Source organism: Gadus morhua, chromosome 8 (assembly GCF_902167405.1).
Source record: "Gadus morhua chromosome 8, gadMor3.0, whole genome shotgun sequence".
Taxonomy (NCBI): domain Eukaryota; kingdom Metazoa; phylum Chordata; class Actinopteri; order Gadiformes; family Gadidae; genus Gadus; species Gadus morhua.
This window is the reverse complement of record NC_044055.1, coordinates 22,506,474-22,529,684: the sequence shown is the minus strand read 5'-3', so window position 1 is coordinate 22,529,684 and position 23,211 is coordinate 22,506,474. Positions and strand designations below refer to the sequence as shown.

Genomic DNA, 23,211 nt, shown 5'->3' with positions numbered 1-23,211 from the left:
ATGTGTGTGCTGTTTGATGCAGAACAGCACACAGACTCAATCAATACCAGTGAAAGGTACCTGAATGGCTGCATTTTGCAGAGTCAACACATGGATATTGAGGAAACACAAGAGGGGAGCAGGATCTGTGATTCCAGTGACCCTTCCAATGGCATTCTCGCAAGGTCCCCCTTCATGCAGGCTTTTGACCTAAGAAGGGAGCAAGCCACATGTGACGTCCTGTCTGATGAGGAAGCAGACAAAAACAACAACTACCACTGCCCAGGTATAATAAATGTCTTGCTTAAGACATACATGGGCATCTTTCCCTTGTGGAGTGGTGTACTACTCGCTGAGGCACTCTAAAGGATCTATCACAAGAGGAACAGGGTGCAAAACACGGGAAACCAACTGCCATGTCGAACTATGGTTTAGGTTGGTGAAACACAGCATTCTGTGCAAAAGAAAATACCTCAGACCTGCAGAGTTTGTCTCTAAAATGTTTGCCTCAGTGCAGGGGAGGTATGTTGAACATGTGATTCAACAAAGCCTGCCAATTGATGTACTTCAGAGAAACCTTCAAAGCTCTGTTAAGCTGGAAGATGACCCAGAAGAGCAATGGTGTAAGAGGGACACCTCTTCTGGCAGTTCAAAGCGCAAGTCAAAATATTTCAATCCTCCAAAAAACATTCCAAACCCCAAGACCAAGACCAAAAGCAAGAAGATCATAAAAGTGGAGCAGAATCAACGGGTTGAAGATGCACAAGTAAGTAATGTGACGTTTTTTTAAATGACAGGTGTGAGATAAAGGACATGAAATGAAAATGTTTTTTTTCCTCCTCATTGCCCTAGGTAGAGACAATGAGGATGCAATATAATTATTAATAGAACCTCACATTTCACATCGTACACTTAAACCATAGATCATAGACCTTAATTGCTACATGGATTTCAATGTTAATTCTGACTTTCAGTTAAACTTGCTGTGGAAAAAGAGGGGAACAGAGATAATTGTTGCAACCCTGCCATCCCAAGTGAAGGGTCGGAGCCTCTTCATCCACCACACTGATCTACGGTGTCTACGACCCCACCTGTGGTTGACAGGAGAGGTAGGCGTATTAAAAGCTCTTCCTCTCACTGCTAGTCTATCTGTCTTTCAATTTGTAGTCCTTCAAACTGATGTATTTGGAGGACTGAAGACCTCCATTAACTCACACACACACACACACACACACACACACACACACACACACACACACACACACACACACACACACACACACACACACGTAATAATGTCAATGTGAAAAAGCATTAACATGCAAGCATTAATATATCCTATAAAGGGGGCTAACGTTCTGGAGCTAAGGAACAAGCTAGTACAGAACAATAGGCAGAGCAAGAAGTTTAGCCACGAGCTTGTTGTCTGCGTTTGTCCACAGTTGGAATAAAGACATCAGTTGAAGTACATTAAAACTGTGGTGATACCTTGGCACTTAAGGATATCACAACACGCACACACACACACACAGACAGGCAGGCAGATAGACAGACATACTATCCCTCTTTGTTATTACCTGTCTTTCTTTCTGTTGTACATGGAAAACCACTGAGATGAAGCCACCCCCCTCTGAGTGAGTGGTGATCTCATGATAAGCCAACAGTAGGCCATAACTTCGTTATTAATTTCAATGGCCAAAGAAACTAGTTTGTGTTCATATGGTGATGCTGTGTGCTGATGCTAATCAAACATTATTTTGTGTTTATCAGATAATTCAGGGATTGCTGCATCTCAGTGCCTTCACGTACAACGTGGTGGACACCATTTACCTAATGGATTATTACACCGCAGGTGTACTTTTATTTGGTGACAGAGCTACTACACGTCGCCACACTTTACCTAAGGTAATATGTTCAGTGTATGTTTGTGCATTTTACGGTATGTTGCGTGATGGGTAATTACTACAGTGCATGAAATAACTGTGATGAGAAGGTAACACTTTATTTGAAGGTATCTACATAAGAGTGACATGACTCTTGTCATGAACTTCGTCATGAAAACTTAACATACACAGAAAATCCACCTCTTTTTGACATGATGACATAATCATTATTACAATTAGATGAGCAAGGTTACAGACAAACTCTAGCACTTGGTTAGATAATTGTGTGACAGGATATGTCACAGAACTGGCTTTCATGAAACCACTATTACAGTATAATGAATACATTTTTTAGACCTCAAGTAAAGTGGTACCATTTTGATGTGTCATTTAGATGTCGTAAAGGATAAGTGCGCTTTAAGTGTTATTGCACACTCATTTCCTTTCTGCAACACATATTGTGCTGTTATATATACTATATTATACAACGGGTGGCTTGAATCCAGCGATCTGATTGGTTCCTAACTGTTGTATAATAAGCGTATACATAACTGCTATGACGCCCAATCATTTTGTGAAAGTTTGCATATCACTCCGCGCCTGGAAGTAGAAACAGTTACAAAGTAAAAAATATGTTGAATGATGGAGAGGGTGTAAATGTTGTTACTCCGGGAGTGAGCAAGGCGATGGAGAGACTAACGAAAGCTTAGGCACATGGCGAGTGAACTGCTCCATAGGATAAATTGCCGGCGTACCGCTCTAGCGGAGCCTTCTCTCGGAGGGACGCTAAAGTGTGTTGCATAGCGACCGTCGTGCATTTTGAAGGCAGCCAGGAGGGACTACTTTTTTGTATTCTTTAATAAAACAGCTACTTTGACTTTCTTGTTTGTTTTTTTATAGATCACTTCAGTCAGTAGTATGTGCTCATTATACCACTGTTAAGGGGCGTTGTTCGGACCGACGCGCAGCCACAGCCTGCCACAGCCTGTCGTGATCTATTGCTTAACTATACTTATCATAGGTGGACAGCTAACTAACATGTTCATAAAATCATCCTGAAACATTGTTTTTTTCATGCTGTAGGTAAACTTCGATAACTTTGACGGAATCCTGTCATTTGTCCACGTGAACAAAAATCACTGGAACATGCTGGTATGTTGATTCATTAATATTCATTCATTCAAATGTGGGTTTTCACATAGTGAAATAAAGTATTGCGGCGAGTATCAAGGTCATGGTCAAGGTTGCTTTATTCATACCCTTGGGTAAATTTGGTTTGCATGTGTATCGATCGCCACATGCAGCGATGGATACTCATCAACTTCTCAATACAGTATTTTTCCGAAACTGTACTTGGCTTATTATTTCATCCACTCAACTCATTTGGCGACTGTGAAATTGGCATAGGGAAACTTTGATTCTAAGTTTACTTTGACCCATCACCTTTTTTCTTGCTTTGCATGCACTCTCCCTGCTATTTCTGGGAATTGCATCTCTAGTTAAAGAATACCCTCTCTTTTTTCTCAGTACATTCATGCAAAGTCTGGTACTGTGTACCAAATGGATCCCTCACCAGCATCCTCTGAGCTTGAGGACTCTACCCATGCGGCTCAGAGACTACAGTAAATATTCAAGCTAGGATTCTAAACATTAAAATGTCAATCATGTTTACTTTTATTCTACAATGGCAGCTGTGGTGTTTTGAAGATATTTCCATATACCTTATAATTGAATACAAACTTTGCTAAATTGTATCTGTGGATGGAAAATGTTTTGGTAGCACTTAAAGAAAAGTATCACATTTCTTCAGGGAATACTTGAAGATTAGAAAACATCAGGGGAAAACTGACTGGGTGGATGTGAAGTGGAAAGGAGGAGTGATGCCCCACCCAGTGCAAATGGATGGTTGCAGCTGTGGTGTCATTGTTGTTGAAGTAAGTTGATATATGTAGCATAGAGGAAACATGATGTTTCTTTAATTTTTGTGATGATGGAGATAAGCTTACATTTGGGTGTTTCCACAGATATACAAGATGATTTCAAAGGATAAGTTCACTATTGTGTACTTTGAGCCCCCTTTCTCGGTTGGCTAGGATGAAATAGAATGGTTGACACTGAAATGTTGACGTTTGGTCCTGTCTCTGGGTATTTGGCTCATTTAGAATCGCCCCTGCCTGCTTCAGAATGGCTGCCTATGGGCATTTACGAACCATGAATGCCCATAGGCAACCATTTAGAAGCTGGCAGCAGTGATTCTAAAACCTCCCCACCAAGCATGTGTTGACAAATGGTTTAGTTTTCTATTAAAAGAGAAAGACAATCACTTTAATGTTGTTAATTCAGATGGCCAGAGCAGTGATGGAAGCCTTCCCTGAGTTCCCCAAAATGAACTTCTCAACAAAAAGGAGAGCCATGGAAGAGGCGAGGAGAGATATGGCTCTCCAAGTCCTTGAATCATCAGGTATACAATGCAGTATACATCTTTTTTTGAATAACTTAAAGGCATTCCAAATATATTCTGATTAAGGGCCCAATTTTGAGAATGATATGGTAACAGAATTGGTGAATGTGATTGGCGAATGCAATTTCCCTTAGCCACAGGCCTTGCCCATATCAGAGTCTCCACCGATTACCTCTTGCGGGTTTAAAAAAAGGCACATACCATTTGCCGATAAAATCCCCAAAATTGGGCCCTAAATATGTCATGCAAATACACTTTATTTCAGTCTTTGATGAGGAGACTTGTTCGATGTGTGGAGCTGACAAGCCCCCTGGACAAGCACCTCCCGTTACAGACTGGGTGAGTTGTTGTGAGCAGCACATACATTTTGTAACGTAATGTGACATACAGTGTTGGTAGTAACTAGTAACAAAGTTAATTAACAAAGATAATTCAATTTTGATAGCAATATGTAAAAAGGCCAAGAAAGTTGAAGGGGTTCAATGTTCACAGAAAACTTTCTTTGATTCAAACTTAACCTTTGCTATAATCTGCTGGTTTGGTGACCTGAGTCTAACAAACAAAAACAGGGTTTGTTCTACTCGGTCTATCCTCAGAACAACGAGAGGCAATGTTGATATTATGACCAAAAGGGGGCGTGCCTCCGTGAAATGCCGCAAGACAGCTGGGAGATGTAGCCTAGGCCTACACCTTACGACTCGTACGGCCAGTTCCATACAACTGGATCGCGGCATAACTGTCCTTCTCTTCCTTTCTTCAAAGCTCATCTCAAGACCTTTCTGTTTAACTTCTCTCCCACTCCAAACACATAGCTCTATCCTCTAGACTAGAGGCTCCCTTTGTTTAGTTTAGTTTTTCTCTTTTTTTGTATTGTTGTTTGTTTGTGGTTGTATTTTCATTTCCACTATGTGAAGTGACCTTGGGTTTGAGAAGGGAGCTATATAAATGGAAATTATTATTATCACTATTATTATTATTTACCTGTTTTGAAACCAAATTGCCCCGTAAGGACATTTCAGCTCAATTAAATTCACCTGGAGGGTCAGGTAACGCAAAAGTAACAAGTGACATAAGGCATTACTCCACACAAGTAACGTAATGAAGTAACTTCCCCAATGCTGGTGACATACCACTTAAGCCTAAGTGTCCTACCAAGTGACAAAGTCATGTACATGAATGAATCATTAATTGTTTTTTCAATTCAACAGATCCAGTGTGATAATTGTGACCGGTGGTTCCATAACCTTTGCTTGAACATGGACCAAAATAAGTTAAAGGAACTCAAGAAAAGGCAATGGCTGTGTGTTTTATGCCGATGACAAGGTTGAGGAAAATTGTGCCTCGTCCAAGTGCCAGGTTTTGTTTAGAAATGTGATTAAAAAAAACGTAAAAGGCGTGTTAACATCAGAAGATGTGGAAAGCATGAATGGGGAGGGGAGACACACACACACACACACACACACACACACACACACACACACACACACACACACACACACACACACACACACACACATTTCCATTTCATCTATTCTCTCTGGTTACAGCCATATACACTTTGATATTGGATCCCTTCCACTTACTTTAACCCTAGGCTATACCGTAAGGACTGAAGATCAATGCCTGATTACCAAAAGATTCTGTTGAGTCAGTGTATAAAACACAACAGCTGCGTTGATTGAGAAACGCTTTACACCAATACTGTGCATAGTCTGATTCATTGCCATGGATTGCAAGAAGGAAATATTACAGAAAGGTCTGAAGTTAAAATATAATTTGCAAGTTCACATAATGAAGTGGGAAAACAAATGAAGGTGTGTTTGATTAGTATATCATGAATGGAATTCTTAAAATATTTAAAGAAAATTGGAGGTGCAAAATATTAATTTTTAAGGAGGTGTGTGTTGTTATTACCATATTGTAGGACAGGTCCACATTGGTCTGGGGCCTCTGGGTCCCATAACTCGGAAGCTATTGAGCAAAAAGCAATTTCCCATAGGAAACTAATGGGATTCTTAAAATATTCAAATAAAATTGGAGGTGCAAAATATTAATTTTTAGTGAGGTGTGTGTTGTTATTACCATATTGTAGGACAGGTCCACATTGGTCTGGGGCCTCTGGGTCCCATAACTCGGAAGCTATTGAGCAAAAAGCCGTTTTCCATAGGAAATGAATGGGATTCTTAAAATATTTAAATAAAATAGGAGGAGCAAAATATTAATTTTTAGTGAGGTGTGTGTTGTTAGTACCACATAGTAGGACAGGTCAACATTGGTCTGGGGCCACTGGCTCCTATAACTCGGAAGCTATTGAGCAAAAAGCCGTTTTCCATAGGAAATGAATGGGATTTTTAAAAAATTCAAATAAAATTGGAGGTGCAAAATATTAATTTTTAGTGAGGTGTGTGTTGTAAGTACCACATAGTAGGACAGGTCAACATTGGTCTGGGGCCTCTGAGTCCTATAACTCGGAAGCTATTGAGCAAAAAGCAATTTCCCATAGGAAATGAATGGGATTCTTAAAATATTTAAACAAAATAGGAGGAGCAAAATATAAATTTTTAGTGAGGTGTGTGTTGTTATTACCACATAGTAGAACAGGTCTAAATTGGTCTGGGGCCTCTGGGTCCCATAACTCGGAAGCTATTGAGCAAAAAGCAATTTCCCATTGGAAATGAATGGGATTCTTAAAATATTTAAATAAAATAGGAGGAGCAAAATATTAATTTTTAGTGAGGTGTCTGTTGTTATTACCACATTGTAGGACAGGTCCACGTTGGTTTGGGGCCTCTGGGTCCCATAACTCGGAAGCTATTGAGCAAAAAGCCGTTTTCCATAGGAAATGAATGGGATTCTTAAAATATTTCAATAAAATAGGAGGTGCAAAATATTTATTTTTAGTGAGGTGTGTGTTGTTATTACCACATTGTAGGACAGGTCCACATTGGTCTGGGACCTCTGGGTCCCATAACTCGGAAGCTATTGAGCAAAAAGCCGTTTTCCATAGGAAATGAATGGGATTCTTAAAATATTTAAATAAAATAGGAGGAGCAAAATATTAATTTTTAGTGAGGTGTGTGTTGTTAGTACCACATAGTAGGACAGGTCAACATTGGTCTGGGGCCACTGGCTCCTATAACTCGGAAGCTATTGAGCAAAAAGCAATTTCCCATAGGAAACTAATGGGATTCTTAAAATATTTAAATAAAATAGGAGGAGCAAAATATTAATTTTTAGTGAGGTGTGTGTTGTTAGTACCACATAGTAGAACAGGTAAACATTGGTCTGGGGCCTCTGGGTCCTATAACTCGGAAGCTATTGAGCAAAAAGCAATTTCCCATAGGAAATGAATGGGATTCTTAAAATATTTAAATAAAATAGGAGGAGCAAAATATTATTTTTTAGTGAGGTGTGTGTTGTTAGTACCACATAGTAGGACAGGTCAACATTGGTCTGGGGCCACTGGCTCCTATAACTCGGAAGCTATTGAGCAAAAAGCAATTTCCCATAGGAAACGAATGGGATTCTTAAAATATTTAAATAAAATAGGAGGAGCAAAATATTTATTTTTAGTGAGGTGTGTGTTGTTAGTACCACATAGTAGGACAGGTCAACATTGGTCTGGGGCCTCTGGGTCCTATAACTCGGAAGCTATTGAGCAAAAAGCAATTTCCCATAGGAAACGAATGGGATTCTTAAAATATTTAAATAAAATAGGAGGAGCAAAATATTTATTTTTAGTGAGGTGTGTGTTGTTAGTACCACATAGTAGAACAGGTAAACATTGGTCTGGGGCCTCTGGGTCCTATAACTCGGAAGCTATTGAGCAAAAAGCCGTTTTCCATAGGAAATGAATGGGATTCTTAAAATATTTAAATAAAATAGGGGGAGCAAAATATTAATTTTTAGTGAGGTGTGTGTTGTTAGTACCACATAGTAGGACAGGTCAACATTGGTCTGGGGCCTCTGGGTCCTATAACTCGGAAGCTATTGAGCAAAAAGCCGTTTTCCATAGGAAACGAATGGGATTCTTAAAATATTTAAATAAAATAGGAGGAGCAAAATATTAATTTTTAGTGAGGTGTGTGTTGTTAGTACCACATAGTAGGACAGGTCAACATTGGTCTGGGGCCTCTGGGTCCCATAACTCGGAAGCTATTGAGCAAAAAGCCGTTTTCCATAGGAAATGAATGGGATTCTTAAAATATTTCAATAAAATAGGAGGTGCAAAATATTTATTTTTAGTGAGGTGTGTGTTGTTATTACCACATTGTAGGACAGGTCCACATTGGTCTGGGACCTCTGGGTCCCATAACTCGGAAGCTATTGAGCAAAAAGCCGTTTTCCATAGGAAATGAATGGGATTCTTAAAATATTTAAATAAAATAGGAGGAGCAAAATATTAATTTTTAGTGAGGTGTGTGTTGTTAGTACCACATAGTAGGACAGGTCAACATTGGTCTGGGGCCACTGGCTCCTATAACTCGGAAGCTATTGAGCAAAAAGCAATTTCCCATAGGAAACTAATGGGATTCTTAAAATATTTAAATAAAATAGGAGGAGCAAAATATTAATTTTTAGTGAGGTGTGTGTTGTTAGTACCACATAGTAGAACAGGTAAACATTGGTCTGGGGCCTCTGGGTCCTATAACTCGGAAGCTATTGAGCAAAAAGCAATTTCCCATAGGAAATGAATGGGATTCTTAAAATATTTAAATAAAATAGGAGGAGCAAAATATTAATTTTTAGTGAGGTGTGTGTTGTTAGTACCACATAGTAGGACAGGTCAACATTGGTCTGGGGCCACTGGCTCCTATAACTCGGAAGCTATTGAGCAAAAAGCAATTTCCCATAGGAAACTAATGGGATTCTTAAAATATTTAAATAAAATAGGAGGAGCAAAATATTAATTTTTAGTGAGGTGTGTGTTGTTAGTACCACATAGTAGAACAGGTAAACATTGGTCTGGGGCCTCTGGGTCCTATAACTCGGAAGCTATTGAGCAAAAAGCAATTTCCCATAGGAAATGAATGGGATTCTTAAAATATTTAAATAAAATAGGAGGAGCAAAATATTATTTTTTAGTGAGGTGTGTGTTGTTAGTACCACATAGTAGGACAGGTCAACATTGGTCTGGGGCCACTGGCTCCTATAACTCGGAAGCTATTGAGCAAAAAGCAATTTCCCATAGGAAACGAATGGGATTCTTAAAATATTTAAATAAAATAGGAGGAGCAAAATATTTATTTTTAGTGAGGTGTGTGTTGTTAGTACCACATAGTAGGACAGGTCAACATTGGTCTGGGGCCTCTGGGTCCTATAACTCGGAAGCTATTGAGCAAAAAGCCGTTTTCCATAGGAAATGAATGGGATTCTTAAAATATTTAAATAAAATAGGGGGAGCAAAATATTAATTTTTAGTGAGGTGTGTGTTGTTAGTACCACATAGTAGGACAGGTCAACATTGGTCTGGGGCCTCTGGGTCCTATAACTCGGAAGCTATTGAGCAAAAAGCCGTTTTCCATAGGAAACGAATGGGATTCTTAAAATATTTAAATAAAATAGGAGGAGCAAAATATTAATTTTTAGTGAGGTGTGTGTTGTTAGTACCACATAGTAGGACAGGTCAACATTGGTCTGGGGCCTCTGGGTCCCATAACTCGGAAGCTATTGAGCAAAAAGCCGTTTTCCATAGGAAATGAATGGGATTCTTAAAATATTTCAATAAAATAGGAGGTGCAAAATATTTATTTTTAGTGAGGTGTGTGTTGTTATTACCACATTGTAGGACAGGTCCACATTGGTCTGGGACCTCTGGGTCCCATAACTCGGAAGCTATTGAGCAAAAAGCCGTTTTCCATAGGAAATGAATGGGATTCTTAAAATATTTAAATAAAATAGGAGGAGCAAAATATTAATTTTTAGTGAGGTGTGTGTTGTTAGTACCACATAGTAGGACAGGTCAACATTGGTCTGGGGCCACTGGCTCCTATAACTCGGAAGCTATTGAGCAAAAAGCAATTTCCCATAGGAAACTAATGGGATTCTTAAAATATTTAAATAAAATAGGAGGAGCAAAATATTAATTTTTAGTGAGGTGTGTGTTGTTAGTACCACATAGTAGAACAGGTAAACATTGGTCTGGGGCCTCTGGGTCCTATAACTCGGAAGCTATTGAGCAAAAAGCAATTTCCCATAGGAAATGAATGGGATTCTTAAAATATTTAAATAAAATAGGAGGAGCAAAATATTATTTTTTAGTGAGGTGTGTGTTGTTAGTACCACATAGTAGGACAGGTCAACATTGGTCTGGGGCCACTGGCTCCTATAACTCGGAAGCTATTGCGCAAAAAGCAATTTCCCATAGGAAACTAATGGGATTCTTAAAATATTTAAATAAAATAGGAGGAGCAAAATATTTATTTTTAGTGAGGTGTGTGTTGTTAGTACCACATAGTAGAACAGGTAAACATTGGTCTGGGGCCTCTGGGTCCTATAACTCGGAAGCTATTGAGCAAAAAGCCGTTTTCCATAGGAAATGAATGGGATTCTTAAAATATTTAAATAAAATAGGGGGAGCAAAATATTAATTTTTAGTGAGGTGTGTGTTGTTAGTACCACATAGTAGGACAGGTCAACATTGGTCTGGGGCCTCTGGGTCCTATAACTCGGAAGCTATTGAGCAAAAAGCCGTTTTCCATAGGAAACGAATGGGATTCTTAAAATATTTAAATAAAATAGGAGGAGCAAAATATTAATTTTTAGTGAGGTGTGTGTTGTTAGTACCACATAGTAGGACAGGTCAACATTGGTCTGGGGCCTCTGGGTCCTATAACTCGGAAGCTATTGAGCAAAAAGCAATTTCCCATAGGAAATGAATGGGATTCTTAAAATATTTAAATAAAATAGGAGGAGCAAAATATTAATTTTTAGTGAGGTGTGTGTTGTTAGTACCACATAGTAGAACAGGTAAACATTGGTCTGGGGCCTCTGGGTCCTATAACTCGGAAGCTATTGAGCAAAAAGCAATTTCCCATAGGAAACTAATGGGATTCTTAAAATATTTAAATAAAATAGGAGGAGCAAAATATTAATTTTTAGTGAGGTGTGTGTTGTTAGTACCACATAGTAGGACAGGTCAACATTGGTCTGGGGCCACTGGCTCCTATAACTCGGAAGCTATTGAGCAAAAAGCAATTTCCCATAGGAAACTAATGGGATTCTTAAAATATTTAAATAAAATAGGAGGAGCAAAATATTAATTTTTAGTGAGGTGTGTGTTGTTAGTACCACATAGTAGAACAGGTAAACATTGGTCTGGGGCCTCTGGGTCCTATAACTCGGAAGCTATTGAGCAAAAAGCAATTTCCCATAGGAAATGAATGGGATTCTTAAAATATTTAAATAAAATAGGAGGAGCAAAATATTATTTTTTAGTGAGGTGTGTGTTGTTAGTACCACATAGTAGGACAGGTCAACATTGGTCTGGGGCCACTGGCTCCTATAACTCGGAAGCTATTGAGCAAAAAGCAATTTCCCATAGGAAACTAATGGGATTCTTAAAATATTTAAATAAAATAGGAGGAGCAAAATATTTATTTTTAGTGAGGTGTGTGTTGTTAGTACCACATAGTAGAACAGGTAAACATTGGTCTGGGGCCTCTGGGTCCTATAACTCGGAAGCTATTGAGCAAAAAGCCGTTTTCCATAGGAAATGAATGGGATTCTTAAAATATTTAAATAAAATAGGGGGAGCAAAATATTTATTTTTAGTGAGGTGTGTGTTGTTAGTACCACATAGTAGAACAGGTAAACATTGGTCTGGGGCCTCTGGGTCCTATAACTCGGAAGCTATTGAGCAAAAAGCAATTTCCCATAGGAAACTAATGGGATTCTTAAAATATTTAAATAAAATAGGAGGAGCAAAATATTAATTTTTAGTGAGGTGTGTGTTGTTAGTACCACATAGTAGGACAGGTCAACATTGGTCTGGGGCCACTGGCTCCTATAACTCGGAAGCTATTGAGCAAAAAGCAATTTCCCATAGGAAACTAATGGGATTCTTAAAATATTTAAATAAAATAGGAGGAGCAAAATATTAATTTTTAGTGAGGTGTGTGTTGTTAGTACCACATAGTAGAACAGGTAAACATTGGTCTGGGGCCTCTGGGTCCTATAACTCGGAAGCTATTGAGCAAAAAGCAATTTCCCATAGGAAATGAATGGCCGAATATCTGTCGAATATCCAACTTCAAACCAACTTCACCACGGTAGTGATATCCCGGATTGTGTGTGACGCCCGTGTTGTTTTGTCTCCTTTGGAAAGAATAAACCTCTAGTACTCGACTCCTGTGTGTGCCTCACTGGAAGATACAAGACACAACGCAGAAAGACATTGGTTACATATACTGCATTCACAAAAACAAAATACAAAAAATTGCTCTAACAGAAATCATGGAATAGAACAGGAGTTGAAGTCTGCTTCGAAACATGATCGAACTAGACTAATGACGGACTACAGTGTGTGTAGATGTCTCAACAGGAAAGTTGTGAGTTCTGTGGTGTTCAACAGCTTAAGAGAATTATATTGCCAAGAGTAATATTGCCAATGCTGGCCAGCTTTGTGCAGCAGTAAAGAACAGAGCAGAGGGATGTGAAACATAATGCATAGAGAGATGTTTTCTCTGTCTAAACAGACAACAGCCATTATACAAGAGATGTAGACGAGCGTTGTCCAAACCACCTCCGAAGGTATAGTGTATGCCACATTCTATCTAGAGTGACTGACCATAGGTTTTATTCTAGAGAAAACCTTGTGTGGAAGCTTTGTAAATCACCTACTTGCCTCATACATCACTGGGTGTCATCATATATAGAACAAGTTCTATGCAAATTTCTCTGAAACTAAATTGTTTCGCTCTGCACCTACTCCAACTTATTATAAAGCCTGTCCGTGGTTTACTGTTGGATCACAACACTGTCAGACCTTCATCAGAGAATTCAAATGGTCCAGAGGCACAGATGGCAAAGATTAATCTACAATCTATATTCAACCCGTGTTGGATTTAGATTTCTCTCGTGTAAATAGGCCTAATGTTTAGCGATGGAATAAATGAGTATACAACGCAGGCAGTCAGAAGGGAGGGGATATTACCATTAAAGCCACCCCTATAAACACGCATCAAATATCAGTGATCATATTTATTTAAATTTGAATGATCTCTTCTATAGGTGGAGTACAAAGGAACACTAACAGCATTGTGAACTGCTTCCCTATACAGTATCCCTACCTCCCTAATCCTGAGCATTAGCTCATCACACCATAGACTCCTTTCTCTCTGATCACATCGGGATCCCTGTAAGGATTGGTCTGGATTTCTTTCTTTTTATTCTCAGTTTACTCAATGAATATGCATTTCAAAAACAGAAAAAATAAATAATTGAATTAAAAGTAACTATATCGTTACACTGTCGTCGTCTTAATTATGACAACAGACTGAAATGTCATGCTGAAAAAAAGCCTAGTAAAGCAATGTTGCTTAGTGCTACACCACATTATGGAGGGGGTCTTTGGGCTTCCAAACAAAGCACACAGTGAGCCTTTATAGGGTTGCTCTGTCCGATGTGTACGATGTCCAACATTAAAGAGAGACCACACAAGAACACTACACCCATTTCAACCCCCAATCTAAAAAAACATGAATGATTGAATCCCACCTCAACCTTTGTCTAATTCTTTAGCTCGTCCCAGATGTTGTGAGAAAGAATGTTTTCGATTATTGACCAATATGACATAGCAAATTGTCCTTGTTTCAGCACTTGTTGATCAAGTAGGATTTGTAAGTCTGAGTGATGTGCCGTTTTTTTTTTGGGTGTCTTCAAAACTTGTAATTGACTTATATCAATTTACCTTCTGAGTTAGTGTCAATCGCAAGCAAGATACAACATGTAAATAATAACATGTGTGGCCTGTTCACTAATGATTCATGCTCTATCCTGTTCCTGTCATGTACCATTGCACACATGGTTTCATAATAATTTTCTGTTCATTTACTGGCACACGTCTGGCCCACCATCAGAACATCATGGTGATATTAGTCGGTAACTCATAAGAACTTCAGCCAATAGAACCTAGTTTCCCTGTCTGTCCGTTTTTAGTTCTTCCAGTGTCCTCTCTCCCCGAGGATTGGTTTGCAGGATGACTACTGGTTTCTCCTACCATTCTCTAAATACATGCCAAAGAAAGAGACCAGTTCAATGTGAAATAGAGAGCAACGCGCAAACACATGTAATCCCAGAATACAATCGTCCACCTGGGACTGATTGTTGCAGTGTGTTGGCACATCGTTGGAGTGTCAATCATTGGCTGTCATTTTTATTTTTTGCGACAGGTATTTTAATGATTTAAAACTCATTCGACAAGCACACGATGAATGAATGTCCAGAGGAAGATGGACGCCAAAACCATTGCTTCACTTGCCCCCACTTAGGTGCCTTCACTTCACACCAAAACATGAATGACCATAAATTATATATTATACAACGGGGGACCTAAATCCAACGATCTGATTGGTTCCCAACTGTTGTATAATGAGCGTATACATAACTGCTATGACGCCCGATCATTTTGTGAAAGTTTGCATATCACTCCGCGCCTGGAAGTAGAAACAGTTACAAAGTAAAACATATGTTGGATGATGGAGAGCGTGTAAATGTTGTTACTCCGGGAGTGAGCAAGGCGATGGAGAGACTAACAAAAGCTTAGGCACACGGCGAGTGAACTGCTCCATAGGATAAATTGCCGGCGAACCGCTCTATCGGAGCCTTCTCTCGGAGGGACGCTAAAGTGTGTTGCATAGCGACCGTCGATGCATAGCGGCAGCCAGGAGGGACTACTTTTTTGTATTCTTTAATTAAACGGCTATTTTGACTTTCTTGGTTTCTTTTTAAATGTAGTGTGTCTATGACTTTCGTTTCGCCATAATAGTAACCGTTGTATAAAAGCAATAGATCACTTCAGTGAGTGGCATGTGCTCATTATACCACTGTGAAGGGGGTCGCCGGCCCTCGCGCGTCGGGGCCGGACAACGCCCCTTAACAGTGGTATAATGAGCACATACCACAGCCTGGCGTGATCTATTGCTTAATTGTACAATACATACATATAATATATATTGTATGAATATACACCCATATAGTGTGTGTGTATATATATATATTAGAGCTGTCAGTTAAACGCGTTATTAACGGCGTTAACGTAAACTAATTTTAACGGCGTTAAAAAAAATATCGCACGATTAACGCAATTATTTTATTTAAAAAAAAAATATATATATAGATATATATATATTTTTTCTTTGGCTCAAAACAAAGAAGCAGTAGCCTGACTGCTATGTTCAAATGACATTTGTTCAAAGCAGTCGTTTAATTGCACTATAGGCTCTTTTTTTGTATCGTCCTGTTTTGATCAGTACATGCCAATGTTGTTATCAATAAAAAATCATTTGCACAAGGCAAGCCGATGCACTTCACCATGTTGATAAGAGAATTAAAATGAGAAGAATTATGGGACAAAAAAATCAAGGGATATTTAGCATAGAAAAATTATTTGTGATTAATGATTAATGATTAGTTAACTATGACATTAATGCGATTAATCACGATTAAATATTTTAATCGCTTTACAGCTCTAATATATATATATATATATATATATATATATATATATATATATATATATATATATATATATATATATATATATATAAATACACAGATATAGAGAAAGAGTCAGAGAAAAAGACAGCAAACAGTTCCAGAGAGAATTTCTATCACGACTCAAGCTAAAATTAAACACATTTACCAACCGTAAGAAAAATTATAATAATGTGTTCCAAAAGGAGTTTCTTGGCTTAACACAGACCTATTGCTAATTTAAAATGACACATAAAAGGAAGCTTCATTCCATCACGACAGTAAAAAAAAAACAGTTCAAGCGTTTGTGGACTGGTCATAGTCGTCATGAGCAACAAAGCACAATGATCCCAGTCCTCTGATTGTGAAAAGCATCAAACGCTCTCTGCGTGCAAACTTGCAATGATGCCAACCTTTTTCTCTTGTTTGTGTTATTGTTGTTTGTCTATTCTCTCTGCCTCTGTTCTTCCTTGGCAACCTTATAAATAGTATACTTGCTTGTTAGAGGTCCAACTGGCAGAACATGAGAGATTGCACCTGAAGTGAGAGAATGATGCACTGTACAGTGCATCCGGCCTGTCTGTTCACCATTTCTGCCTTTACATTCACTCTTACAATAAAACCATAGCTATAGATTTCAGTCGTTATCTTCTGAAGTTTTTAATTTAATTCTGGGTTAATTTGAGGATACATGCAAATGTGAATTTCGGGCTGCATCGAATTCTGAGTGATACAACACTAAATCCCCAGTTGTGTCTAGATGTGTGTGTGTGTGTGTGTGTGTGTGTGTGTGTGTGTGTGTGTGTGTGTGTGTGTGTGTGTGTGTGTGTGTGTCTCTAGGTGTAAAGGAGGGGTGTGGGTGCATGTGCGTCAAGGTGTCGCTGCGAGTGTCTTCATCTCCTTGGATTAATTACCCTACATGCTGAGCAGAGACACTGGGAAACAAAACCTAAAAACCTGTAACATTAAGTTTATTTTTTAGTTAACAAACAGACCGATCCAATTGCAAAATATATTAGTCTCTCTGACACATAGATGGAGGCAGACACACACACACCCACACACACCCACACACACACCAACACACCAACACACACACACACACACACACACACACACACACACACACACACACACACACACACACACACACACACACACACACACACACACACACACACACACACAATACAACCACTTTATTAGCACTCTGAGTTCAAAGGGCTCTGAAGTTTCTGTGTGGGGTATTTCTTGACGCACTGCCACTCCCCCTTATCGGAGGAAGGGATCTACCTCGTTGACGCATTGACACAGGAAACAGCCGATGCTATACCCTCCTCCATATCAGAGCTGCTGTCCAACTATGGCTACAACACTTAACAGGAGAAGGTTTCAGTCTTGATAAACAGGAATAGAAAGGGAGAGAGGGGAAGCGTGTAGTAGAACAGAGGATATGTATGTTTGAAGCTAGAGATGCAGAGGCTAAAACAGACAGAGAATGGAGGTACATATTCACTGTGGATTCACCGAGCAAACATTATATTCCCCAGACTATTGTTATTGCATTACATTTGTTCTAAATATGAACTCTTTATGTGTGGTTGTCTCTTCGAGTTAACTTCCTGATGAGGGACTTCTTGGCCAGGGTTTATAAAATATTATAATCTCAAGGGACTAACAAATGGTAGAATTTTAATAAAAAAATAAAACTAGGTTTCGAAAGATGAGTTATGCTGGAGGTTACAATGTTTACCCAGGTGTTGATATAATAGCTTCCCCTCCTTCATTTTTTTCATATTTTCAGAAACACACTCATGGCTGTGTATTCTGAATCAGAATACTCATTCAATATTATTTTAATAAATGACTATTATATAGTAATTTTGTATATTATGTATGTATGTACAATGATAATACTTTAGAGGGATGTCAATTCCTAGTTCCATGTGAAAAAAAAGTAATGCTTGGTCGATCGATATAGCTGATTACGACTAAAGCTTATTCAGATTTTATTTTTGAAACATCAGTAATAATAATATAGCACCATGACCTATAACAGTATTTGAGCTCCTGTGATAAATTCCTGTTTAGGTGCCGCAAGCAATAGCTCAAGCAAGGCTGTGATTGGTTGTTCATAAATTATCTGTCGGTAGGGAAAGTGTCCCTTTTTGGATTAAGGCAAAATGTCCACATAAAGAGGTTTGAATGACTAATAAACATAGAAATGTGTTACAGCTTTCCAGTCAAATGTATGACAATGTTCCTCATTGTCTTTACATGATGGTCCTTTTAATGTTTTAAGTGTGATCCCTGTGGAGCCCTATGAATGGCCTTGTCTTTTCTTTGAGCTGCTTCCTACATAAATTTCCCCCTTTGTTCTACATTCCTCATCAAGCAAACACGATCGGGAACAACTGGTCACCGTACCAATGGCATGGATGAAACAATCTGAAAACCTTGTATGAACAATTGAATGTGATGAGTCTCCAGCTAGCTGTTGTCACAGGAAGCGTAGTGACAACAGCAGATGTTTGGACAGTGGTCAGCCCTGCTCCAGGTGGGACATGACTCGTCTGCTGGTGACAGATTTAAATCCAGGGATGCATGAGTTGATAGCGCAGGATGTTCCACCTCATTGTGTGACATCATTTCTGTTTCTCGTTTTGTTCTGCGTGCCATGAGGTCTGCTTTGAGCACAGGTCAGACCCAGCCGCTGTCTGTTTCCTGACAATAACCATCCACCTTCTTCACCCTTAACCAAACAAACTGACACTATTCCGAGGGAGGGTTGGGGAGCCAAAAAATAGGCACACAAAAGAAAAACAAAATTCACACACAGACATTTTAGTTTGATTATCATGGTTTTTCACTCATTTCAATCATTGTCCTTCTTAAATAGCCACCGCCAAACAGTTGTTGATATAAAGTAAGCACAAACAATCAGTCTTTCCTGCCACGCAGTCAACTCAAGATATCTACTTTTCTTAGTAACATATTTAAATTGTTTGCCTTTTTCATAGTTGATTTTCAGCATGCACGACTTTATGCAATACCTTAAGGTGTATAGCTCTATTGCAGGATAAACAATCCCGCTTCTCTTCAGGTGATACAAAGAGTATTACTTACAGAATGCGAGAGCTAGCATTTGCTCGCAGCCTTTCCAGGGTGGTGATTGAGACCCATGATAAGACTCTGAGTGGCAGCAGCTGGAACCGCTTAACTTCACTGTTTTTATTTTCTGAAAATTTAGTAATTTATTTATATTTTATTATGATATATATATATTTATATTCAACAAGGTCTCAACATTTTAACTAAGGGTTTGTTCCTGCGATGCACTCACATATTCACTCACACAACCATGTTGTGTACAGCCCACCCAGATTGAAAAGGTTGTTTTTCCTATTGGGAGAATTTATTTTTTGTTCACGTTTTATATCATTGCCATTAACAAACAAGGGTTCTTGCCATTAAAAATCGGTGACCCAATATTCGACGTAGGAGTGTTCTGTTAAAGTACGTGAGTAGAAACAACAGATCCACACCACCAGTGAAAACAGCTAGAATCATTTCAACATGAAGCCTTTTCCACAGGCATGTCTAAAGGCACAAGTATCCTAGACATTTCTAATAATTCATCATGCCTAAATTTGATTTTGGAATTGTTTCTGAATGGCCTTAGTACAAATGTTAATACATAGACCATTACCATTTTTATGAAAAACATGCAAGTGGCTGCCCTCCAAATCAACAGCAGAGCATGGGTTTGGCTGGTTTGAAGGTGTCACAACCCTTCAGCTCAATACTGTCCTCACATGGTTGAGCAGGAAAATACACTTTGGGTGCAACTTCTGTTTATATTTCAAAAGCTCATCTCAAATTATAATTACCCAATAATTATAATATATATATATATATATATATATATATATATATATATATATATATATATATATATATATATAAATATAAATATATATATATATATATATATATATATATATATATATATATATATATACATATAAATATATAAATATATAAATATATAAATATATATATATATATATAAGAATTTGAGACACATGATACAAACATCTTTGCTTTGTGGATATAATGTGACCTTTTGTGGCCTAATAAGAAAAAAGCAATGGCTGTCTATGTAGACAAAAGTCCTGGGTCACCATGGAGGTGAAGAACCTAGCTCAATGACCTTTGCCCTTTGACCTTCTATGGTTTATTTTACCATTGCTGCTTACAATACACTATATTGCAGCAGAACAGTATGGCTTGTGCGAGGATTTGAAAATGAAAGTCAAGTCTATAGAGACATAGAACTTATATACTTTTAAATCTATATAAAGTACTTCTTTCATTATTTAAAGTTACTATATATGTGTATGTATGAATGTAACACACAGACACAGACACATGGCGGCTAATGGGTTTATCAGTGAGCTCTGAGAGGGAGGGATGGACCCTGATGGAGAGATGTCCTTCCCTTACTGCTGTGGATACTGCCTTCTTAAATTCTTCATGAAAATACGTGACTTACAGTACATTTATTTAGATAGTACAGAGACAGGTCATTAATCAGCAGGTAGGGGTTAGACAGTACAGAGACAGGTCATTAAGGAGCTGGTAGGGGTTAGACAGTACAGAGACAGGTCATTAAGGAGCAGGTAGGGGTTAGACAGTACAGAGACAGGTCATTAAGGAGCAGGTAGGGGTTAGACAGTATAGAGACAGGACATTAAGGAGCAGGTAGGGGTTAGACGGTATGGAGACAGGTCATTAAGGAGCAGGTAGGGGTTAGACAGTACAGAGACAGGTCATTAAGGAGCAGGTAGGGGTTAGACAGTACAGAGACAGGTCGTTAAGGAGCAGGTAGGGGTTAGACAGTATGGAGACAGGTCATTAAAGGTTGGGTAGGTGATTCGCTTTTTTGGCCATTTTTGCAAAATTACTTGAAATCCTTATCATAACCCGCTTGCAGCCACTGAGTTAGAAGTACTGACATGAAAATTAAACAAGTCAATCATCTGTGGAACGGGCAGGGCTCGAAAAACTCCAGCCAATCATTTCCATTGCCACCGAGTTGCATTGGACAGTAAGTACGTCAATCAAACTGTCGTACTGCACTCCCCCTCCCCCGCGCCCCGCGCGCGACCCCTTCGTGCAGTACTCGTGACCCAGAGCTCGTGACCCAGAGCAAGCTCCTGTTTGTTGTTATCCTGCGGTAGCTACTGGAACTAGTTAATCCACATTTGGACCTAGCAGTAGAAGACAATTTCCATGGCAGACAAGACGCCACCATCCCCGACATCACCACCACCACCAGCAAAGAGAAGGAAAACTCTTTTTCAGAGAGTAATTGATAATAAAAACGCTGAAAGAGAAAAACTGAAATCAAGAATAATCCTAGGCGCTGCTTTCGAACGTTGGCGGCAACTGAAGGACGAGAAGGGTCTAAAAACCGATGCTTGTGTGGCGGTTGACCTGGTTTCAAGGTTTATAGCCTACCGTTTATACTCGGTAATACCGGTGCTGAGACGAGTGTATTACTCGTTGTGAAAATGTCCACACCGCAGCAACCCTAGTGAAAACCAGGACTTCCAATACAATTATATGAAACAAACATACATTTTCTAAAAATAGTAATGATTTATGTGACCGTTTAATGTTTATAACATCTGGTGCAACCATAGCCGCGAGAACGTATTCTCAGCAGGGGGTGCTGGGAAAAAAAACTCAGCCTGCACTAGACTCGCAACTCGTTACATTGATAAAAAAAGATGTATAGCAGCGCAGCTCAATTACACCAGTGCATGCGCGCACAGTTGAAAATCGATCGTTCACATCCAGCTGCTCACAGAACAAGTTTAGCGCACCACCGCTACCCTCACACTTTTTCATATAACCTTTTTTCAGCACTAGGTCATATGAGCATTAAATAAATGCTGCGTCTCAAAATGCCTTGGACAGCAGCGAGGATGACTCGCTTTGCCACGGGCCGAAACAGTTCGGAGCGACCACAGCCAGAGCGAACACAGCGGGGCAGAGGAGTGTCAGGAATAGTCTTTGGTGTACACATCAGTACGGCCTATTTGCACTACTTTTTAGTGGCAATGCAGTGTTTTATTCGATGCCTTTTTATTTTCGTATATTATTTCAATGAATACAATTTATTTATTCATAAAAACCGGATCTGGTCTTCAAATCTTTTTTCCAAATATAGGTCGTCTTACAATGGGGTTTGTGTTTATATTCGGACCAATACGGTACAGCGGGCGCTCGCATGACGTTAAGCATTTCCTGGTGTATAATGTGACGCTTCAGAACCTAAAATCCCGTTTCTCCCCGTTGACACGACAACACATAACCGGCGTTTTCAGAAATCTCCACTTTGGCTGGAGTTTTTAGAAATGATCGTTTTCTGTGATAAGACAGGGCCTCGGACAGGGGGTGTTGCAGCACCCCTACTTCCCGCGGTACTTGGTGCAACTTACAGCTGAATGTAGTGCCATGTTGTTAAACGAAAACCTACGCTAGCCTGGCTCGCTCTCGCGCATCTCTTTTCGCGCTCGTGCATGATTGCGCGTCCAGGTACTTGGAATGGGTGGAGTCAGAGTCAGCGTTGAAGGAGAGGGGGTAGGACCATTTGAGTTGTGTATTTTCAAAATCTGCTGGCGTTTCGCAAATCACCTACCCAACCTTTAAGGAGCAGGTAGGGGTTAGACAGTATGGAGACAGGTCATAGAGAAGCAGGTAGGGGTTAGACAGTACAGAGACATGTCATTAAGGAGCAGGTAGGGGTTAGACAGTTCAGAGACAGGTCGTTAAGGAGCAGGTAGGGGTTAGACAGTACAGAGACAGGTCGTTAAGGAGCAGGTAGTGGTTAGACAGTACAGAGAAATGTCATTAAGGAGCAGGTAGTGGTTAGACAGTACAGAGACAGGTCATTAAGGAGCAGGTCGGGGTTAGACAGTACAGAGACAGGTCATTAAGGAGCAGGTAGGGGTTAGACAGTACAGAGACAGGTTATTAAGGAGCAGGTAGGGGTTAGACAGTACAGAGACAGGTCATTAAGGAGCAGGTAGGGGTTAGACAGTACGGAGACAGGTCATGAAGGAGCAGGTAGGGGTTAGGCAGTACAGAGACAGGTCATTAAGGAGCAGGTAGGGGTTAGACAGT

At 39.3% G+C, this 23,211-nt stretch overlaps 1 protein-coding gene across 2 annotated transcripts; it reads left to right on the top strand.

The window, feature by feature from the left end:
* The first annotated feature begins 339 nt into the window (after nt 1-339).
* LOC115548832 (uncharacterized) lies at nt 340-5,821 on the top strand. 2 transcript variants are annotated; one of them, XR_003977648.1, is made up of 10 exons: nt 340-745; nt 954-1,088; nt 1,750-1,884; nt 2,946-3,014; nt 3,390-3,484; nt 3,673-3,796; nt 3,887-4,007; nt 4,206-4,323; nt 4,589-4,662; nt 5,532-5,821. XR_003977648.1 is itself a non-coding variant. In XM_030363695.1 (9 exons), exons 1-9 carry the CDS (start codon nt 479-481, stop codon nt 5,640-5,642), a joined length of 1,128 nt encoding a protein of 375 aa, XP_030219555.1. In that variant the 5' UTR covers nt 340-478; the 3' UTR covers nt 5,643-5,730. The 2 variants fall into 2 exon arrangements, 1 of the variants encoding a protein (XP_030219555.1); XM_030363695.1 differs by lacking the exon at nt 3,887-4,007 and having other exon boundaries at nt 5,532-5,730.
* Nucleotides 5,822-23,211: the final 17,390 nt, after the last annotated feature.

Bases quoted from the DNA above. Each gene is read 5' to 3' on its own strand.
- LOC115548832 (XM_030363695.1), top strand. From the start codon at position 479: ATGTTTGCCTCAGTGCAGGGGAGGTATGTTGAACATGTGATTCAACAA. The intron at 1,089-1,749 runs GTAGGCGTATTA...TGTGTTTATCAG, and splicing joins ACCTGTGGTTGACAGGAGAG to ATAATTCAGGGATTGCTGCA. The intron at 3,485-3,672 runs GTAAATATTCAA...ACATTTCTTCAG, and splicing joins CATGCGGCTCAGAGACTACA to GGAATACTTGAAGATTAGAA.